We start from the raw sequence: 7,507 nt of genomic DNA on the forward strand, positions 1-7,507 counted from the left end.
TCTAATATTCTGTGATCTGAGTCTTCTAACCAAAATATCACAGACAAAATGTTTCGGCTGCTGCTTTGAGCCAGCAGTATACCGCCCTGCACCCCACTGCTGGCTGGCCTCTGAAGCTAAGGTTGGTCCTGGATGGGAGACCAGATGCTGCTGGAGGGCCAACAGGAGGCACTGTTTCTTTCCTCTGGTCTAAAACAAATTTCCAAATGCCCCAGGGCAGTGATTTGGGACATTGCCCTGTGTAGGGTGCTGTCTTTCGGATTAGACGTTAAACAGGTGTCCTGACTCTGTGGTCACTAAAGATCACATTGCACTTATCGTAAGAGTAGGGGTGTTAACCCTGGTGTCCTGGCTAAATTCCCAAATCTGGCCTTCATACCATCACGGTCACCTAATAATCCCCAGGTTACAATTGGCTGATTCATCCCCCCTCCTCTCCCCGTAACTATTCCCCAGGTCGTTGCTGTAAAATGAGAATGTGTTCTCAGTCAACTTTACCTGGTTAAATAAAAAATGAAGGTTACCTTGGTAACAGGGCCACTGGAGTCATCCAGTGAGTCTCACTAGTAGAGGTCTCTCAAACATTGATTTGTTCTCAAGCTAGGTTGCTTTTCAATGTAAATAGCCAAGAAACACAAGAACAAAGTCTCACTTTAGTAGACTTTCGAGTATATTAGACCCAAGTTTTATGCCTGTACGCAATTCTTCTAAAAACAAATCTTTCAGCCCTTCACTCACAGTGCTCACAGCAGCCCCCCAGACACACAAATGCTCTTCAATCATCTTGAAATAACATATACTTAAACACTGGAAATCAACCAATCAACCAAAGGTCAAATGCTTTATTATCTAAATGTTGAAAGTGCGTGGGCAACAGAGAGAAACACAATTGTGCAGTTTGAGGCCATTTGGCAGAAGGAGATGGGGGGTGTGAGTAGGTGGGTCTGGGCAGGGTTATGTGCATGTAGGTGTGCATCTGTATTGTAGTTTGTATGTGTATGTTTTATATTGTAAAATATTTTAACAATCGTACAAAAATATATTACATAACAGAAATTCCAGTAACTTCTGATTAAATATAGAAAATCACATTTCTGAGTAAAACGCCATGCTATCATGCTAAACAACCCACATGCCAAATCCTGATCACATCATTCCATCCACAAATTAATGAACAATGTGATCCACACATGCAGATGCTATTTCCTGTTCCCCAGGCAGCACACAGACGCAGGGGCAGCTACGATAGAGGAGTTAACAGAACAACAATAAGGAACTGTCCTCCTCTCAGGGATCATAAAATAACAACTATTCCCCACAGTGCTGCACGGGCCACGTCCACATCTGGTGTTTGGGAGGGGTGAGAGAGGTCTGACTGTGAGAAGCCTGGGCTGGTGTCTGGGAGGGATGATAGAGGTCTGACTGTGAGAAGCCTGGGCTGGTGTCTAGGAGGGGTGAGAGAGGTCTGACTGTGAGAAGCCTGGGCTGGTGTCTGGGAGGGATGATAGAGGTCTGACTGTGAGAAGCCTGGGCTGGTGTCTAGGAGGGGTGAGAGAGGTCTGACTGTGAGAAGCCTGGGCTGGTGTCTGGGAGGGATGATAGAGGTCTGACTGTGAGAAGCCTGGGCTGGTGTCTAGGAGGGGTGAGAGAGGTCTGACTGTGAGAAGCCTGGGCTGGTGTCTGGGAGGGATGATAGAGGTCTGACTGTGAGAAGCCTGGGCTGGTGTCTAGGAGGGGTGAGAGAGGTCTGACTGTGAGAAGCCTGGGCTGGTGTCTGGGAGGGATGAGAGAGGTCTGACTGTGAGAAGCCTGGGCTGGTGTCTAGGAGGGGTGAGAGAGGTCTGACTGTGAGAAGCCTGGGCTGGTGTCTGGGAGGGATGATAGAGGTCTGACTGTGAGAAGCCTGGGCTGGTGTCTAGGAGGGGTGAGAGAGGTCTGACTGTGAGAAGCCTGGGCTGGTGTCTGGGAGGGATGATAGAGGTCTGACTGTGAGAAGCCTGGGCTGGAGTCTAGGAGGGGTGAGAGAGGTCTGACTGTGAGAAGCCTGGGCTGGTGTCTAGGAGGGATGAGAGAGGTCTGACTGTGAGAAGCCTGGGCTGGTGTCTAGGAGGGATGAGAGAGGTCTGACTGTGAGAAGCCTGGGCTGGTGTCTAGGAGGGATGAGAGAGGTCTGACTGAGAAGCCTGGGCTGGTGTCTAGGAGGGATGAGAGCGGTCTGACTGTGAGAAGCCTGGGCTGGTGTCTAGGAGGGATGAGAGAGGTCTGACTGTGAGAAGCCTGGGCTGGTGTCTAGGAGGGATGAGAGAGGTCTGACTGTGAGAAGCCTGGGCTGGTGTCTAGGAGGGATGAGAGAGGTCTGACTGTGAGAAGCCTGGGCTGGTGTCTAGGAGGGATGAGAGAGGTCTGACTGTGAGAAGCCTGGGCTGGTGTCTAGGAGGGGTGAGAGAGGTCTGACTGTGAGAAGCCTGGGCTGGTGTCTAGGAGGGGTGAGAGAGGTCTGACTGTGAGAAGCCTGGGCTGGTGTCTAGGAGGGATGAGAGAGGTCTGACTGTGAGAAGCCTGGGCTGGTGTCTAGGATGCAATGTATCAACATGTTATCTCAGCCTCATTTCTAATATTTGTTTTTGTAATGCTTTATATTTTCAAATTAAACGACGGGTATCTCAGATCCTATTGGGTTGACATTATAAAACAATAAGATAGATGTTCACACTAACATACCAAGATGATCAGTCCTTCAGCCATGCTCCATCTGCAAATAACTCATGACATTACTGTATGGATTGGCTATGTATGTACATTGTCGTTTTAGTTCAATATATTTGATATGATATTCTGTGATGATAGTCTCTGACAGTTGTAGGAGGGCTGTGCAGTGCTAGCAATGGGAAAGTGATGTCAGCCCAGACGTCCCTGCTGACCGCAGCGCAGGGTGAAGTTATGATAACCTCTGGAGCGGTGCGCTGGCTGGGCCGGGCTACCCAGGGGCCAGGGGAGGGCCAGGAAGGAGTCACAGCGTAGGAAGTGTGCCTCAGCGTTTATAAACATGGTCCTCAGGGTCACCCTTTACATAGATACAGGACTACTGACAAAGAGAATTTGACTCTGGTTCGTTTTAAACTTTAGTAACCTAAGAGATTACTCATTTTGAGGCTTCAGCACTTTGTGAGAGAGCACCGAGAGCTTTTGAGGGAGGGAAATTCCCCTGAGAAACCAAAGAGACCTCCATTGACTTTTCAATACCCTCGTCTTGACCACACCGACATCCAGCAGAGATGTACAGCAGCAACAGCTACTCACAGGCCAAGTTTGGCCTGGAGGCCAAGGACATCCACAAGCCAAAGGGAAAGAGCTGCGGCTATTACATGAGGGTGGTCTTCTTCTTCTCCTCTCTGATCCAGTCCCTCATCATCGTGAGCCTGGTGCTGTTCCTGGTCTACGGCCAGCCAGAGAAGTCTGCTGAAGAGAGGAGAGTAGAGGAGCTGGAGCAGAGTTTGAACAGGATCAGCGAGAACAACATTAACCTGAGGAAGGATAAAGCTGACCTGGGAGCTGCGCTGGGGGCCAGGAAGGCTGAGAAGACAGCCCTGGAGGGAGAGGTGGCTGTGCTGAAGAAAGCAGCTAATGCCTCCGGGGAGCAGATCAAAGCCCTCATACTGAAAGCGGTGAGGAGATGGGACTGTAACATTATGATGCAATATAAATAGATACTAGCTCATCTTTTGTTCATTTTGAAATTGTGAGCTGACGTACAGCACTAGAAGCATTTAGTGTGCAGGAATTATTTTGGCATTAAATCTGAGAAATAATTAATATACAGAGAAAATGTTTTTGCACTTACATGACTATAATGCAAGGATATCTACACACTAACGTTTCTCCCAAAAAGTGACAGTTTACTTCAATTAGAGGAGCATAGCTAACATTAATGAAGACCAAACCTGACACTTTCTTTCCTCCACAGAGCCAGTGTGAAGCAGACAAGAAGAAAATAGAGATGAGCCGTGCTACCCATGTCCGGGTTCCCACCACCTCTTTTCAAAACCCTTTCATCGTCGCCACTGCTAACAGTACGTTGCTATTGTCCCTTTGTCACTCAGGCTTAGGCAGTGCGTTCTATTCTAATACTGTGATAGAGACATGACACAGTACATTGACCCAAACATTTCAATCTAATAACAACAAGTAACACTTTCTGCTGTAATATCTTTTCTCCTCAGCTGAGGTAAAAACCCTCCAGTCTCTGACCTCCCAGCAGGCAGCAATGATCAAACTGATCAAAGCCAACTTCACCCAGACCAGCCAGTACATCCGCATCGAGAGGGACAATGCCATCAAGGACCGTGACGCCCACAACCTTGAGACCATCTCTTTGCGGAGGGAGAACAACAACCTGAAGGAACACCTGACACTCTACACCCAGAAGTGTAAAGAGGACTTTGCCAAGTCTCTGGAGGGGATCCAAATGGTGACCAGTAACTTCCTGGTGCGCATCGACAACCTGTTCCCCCACTCCATGACCTTTCACCTGACCTGTGAGAAGCAGACAGAGCAGATGTTGAACATCAGGGCCAGATGCTCCAACCTGTCTAAAGAGGTTGAGGACAAGTTCCAGAAATACCTGGACAACGTGGGGAACAAGGTATGTAGAGTACACCAGACCTGGGTCAAATATATATGTAACATACTTTGAAAGTATTGGTATGTTCAATTTAGCTTGGAGCTTACAGGTTAGCCAGTGTCCCAGTCTGTTTCTGCTTTACCCAACTGCCTACAGTATCAATCAATTAATCAATAAAAGTATATTTGCATATCGCTTTCTACAAACAAACATACAGCAACCTGGCTCTGTAGAGCATCTTAATGAAACATAATATAGTGACCTTAAGCCAACACCTAGCGACCTTGTCAAGAGGTTCGGACCTCTTAGCGTAACAGTTAAGGTGTTGGCTTGACAGTCGATGGACCCGGGTTCAAGTCCCGGATGGGGATACCCCAAGAATTTGCTACAATATGTTATCATCTTCATCCAGGTGGCAAACATCCAGGCCCAGTCCAGTAGCCTGGAGGTCCAGAACAGCCATCTGACCCTTGACCTCCAGCAGTGTCGTCAAAACCGCAGCGTGACGGCGGCGGAGGGCAGCAGGCTGCTGCTAGAGATCCGGGAGAACCACGACAGGCAGGTAGAGACCCTGCTGAAGGAACAGAACCGGTTGAGGGAGGAGAAGAGCCTGCAGGGAGAGAGACTGGTTCTGAAGGAGGCTGAGGTCAAAACACTCAACGGGAATGTCGAGTCACTCACCACCGCTCTAACCAACTGTAACCCAAAGGTAAGAGAATAATAATTGCGCACACTACCAGAACTTTAAATAACTTTAGATAGCAAGCAGATCCAACCAAAGAAGCGTGTTATCAGTGGGGACCCTATGGTATGAGTGAACTACATTACCAGCACACTACAACCCTACGTTAGCAGTTGAGCAATGTAACCCAAGGAAACACTGTGACCCTATCAACCTCTGGAATGTGATTTGTGGCCTTCAATAATGGTTGTCCCGGTGCATAGCTGAGGAGAAAGACTCAGTCAGCATAATAGTGGTGTCGAGGGGGAACACAGGAAGAGACAGACAGACTAGATAAATGAAGGGATGGATGGACAATAACAGCCACAAGTCAGGAGGAGGAAGCAAAGTTTGACCGATGGTTTGTCGGTAGCTACGGGCTACAGAGGTCTCGTGCCGATAAAGAAATTCACTGTTTCAAGTGTGTCTGTGTGCATTTTTTATATATTTTTGGCTACATCACAAGTATTATGACGAGTCCATAAAGTGTTGGGGATCAGGAGGATCTGCTGTAAAACTCAATCCATTTGTGATGCTTTGTCTGTAATGCAACTCGCCGACCCAAAGCCTACTGGACTGATGTCAGCCTTGAAGGGGGGGCCATCAAAGCAACTCGCCGGCCCAAAGCCTACTGGACTGATGTCAGCCTTGAAGGGGGGGCCATCAATGCAACTCGCCGGCCCAAAGCCTACTGGACTGATGTCAGCCTTGAAGGGGGGGCCATCAATGCAACTCGCCGGCCCAAAGCCTACTGAACTGATGTCAGCCTTGAAGGGGGGGCCATCAATGCAACTCGCCGGCCCAAAGCCTACTGGACTGATGTCAGCCTTGAAGGGGGGGCCATCAATGGAACTCGCCGGCCCAAAGCCTACTGGACTGATGTCAGCCTTGAAGGGGGGGCCATCAATGCAACTCGCCGGCTCAAAGCCTACTGGACTGATGTCAGCCTTGAAGGGGGGGCCATCAATGGAACTCGCCGGCCCAAAGCCTACTGGACTGATGTCAGCCTTGAAGGGGGGGCCATCAATGCAACTCGCCGGCCCAAAGCCTACTGGACTGATGTCAGCCTTGAAGGGGGGGCCATCAATGGAACTCGCCGGCCCAAAGCCTACTGGACTGATGTCAGCCTTGAAGGGGGGGCCATCAATGCAACTCGCCGGCCCAAAGCCTACTGAACTGATGTCAGTCTTGAAGGGGGGGCCATCAATGCAACTCGCCGGCCCAAAGCCTACTGGACTGATGTTAGCCTTGAAGGGGGGGGCCATCCATTGCAGCACCAGTGATCAGTAAACCCCACCTGGTACATACACACCCCTGACTGTCATCGTCACTGGTGTTACACTCACTGTCAACTGCAGATTTTAAAGGGTCAATAAATAATTCATTACATGTTCAAAAGATCAGTTTGAGCTGATACTGATCTCCTAATGCTAGACGTTAGTAACGATAAACCCAGTTTAGGTATTAACATGGAATCAATCGGACACCACATTGTAATCATGTTACTGATGGAGGCTATGTTTGTTCCTTCAGGTGAGGTGAGGAGAGACGGGTGTGAGGAAGATGCCCCACTCATACAGCTCTACCTAGGCCATGACAGAGTGAGACAATGAAAGCACTTACTGTTATGGTCCCTGGAGAATTGGGCGTGGTGCCTTTCAGTGATCAATGTGTGCTCTTAGACCTTAAAATGTCCATGTGTAAATACTGCAGACACACTATAGGTTGTATCTACTGTTCTACATCATGTACACTGAACAAAAATATCCTTGCAACATGTGAAGGTGTTGGTGCCATTTTTCATGAGCTGAAATAAAAGATCTCAGAAATGTTCCATATGCACAAAAAAATGTATTTCTCTCAAATTGTGCACAAATTTGTTTACATCCGTGTTAGTGAGCATTTCTCATTTGCCAAAATAATCCATACAACTGACAGGTGTGGCATATCAAGAAGTTGATTAAACAACATGATTATTACACAGGTGCACCTTGTGCTGCGGACAATAAAAGGCCACTCTAAAATGTGCAGTTTTGTCACACAACACAATCCCAAGTTTTGAGGGAGCGTGCAATTTGCATGCTGACTGCAGGAATGTCCACTGGAGCTGTTGCCAGAGAATTGAATGGTAATTTGTCTACCATAAGCCACTTCCAACGTCATTT

General features: G+C 48.3%; 1 protein-coding gene across 2 annotated transcripts; it reads left to right on the plus strand.

The window, feature by feature from the left end:
• Window positions 1–3,084: 3,084 nt before the first annotated feature.
• On the plus strand, window positions 3,085–7,176 carry plvapb (plasmalemma vesicle associated protein b). 2 transcript variants are annotated; one of them, XM_039002021.1, is made up of 5 exons: window positions 3,085–3,665; window positions 3,965–4,070; window positions 4,221–4,642; window positions 5,034–5,330; window positions 6,876–7,176. In XM_039002021.1, exons 1-5 carry the CDS (start codon window positions 3,276–3,278, stop codon window positions 6,882–6,884), a joined length of 1,224 nt encoding a protein of 407 aa, XP_038857949.1. In that variant the 5' UTR covers window positions 3,085–3,275; the 3' UTR covers window positions 6,885–7,176. The 2 variants fall into 2 exon arrangements, with proteins under 2 accessions (XP_038857949.1, XP_038857948.1); XM_039002020.1 differs by lacking the exon at window positions 6,876–7,176 and adding an exon at window positions 5,910–6,850.
• The last annotated feature ends 331 nt before the right edge of the window (window positions 7,177–7,507 follow it).

This window comes from Salvelinus namaycush, chromosome 10 (assembly GCF_016432855.1).
Source record: "Salvelinus namaycush isolate Seneca chromosome 10, SaNama_1.0, whole genome shotgun sequence".
Classification (NCBI taxonomy): Eukaryota; Metazoa; Chordata; class Actinopteri; order Salmoniformes; family Salmonidae; genus Salvelinus; species Salvelinus namaycush.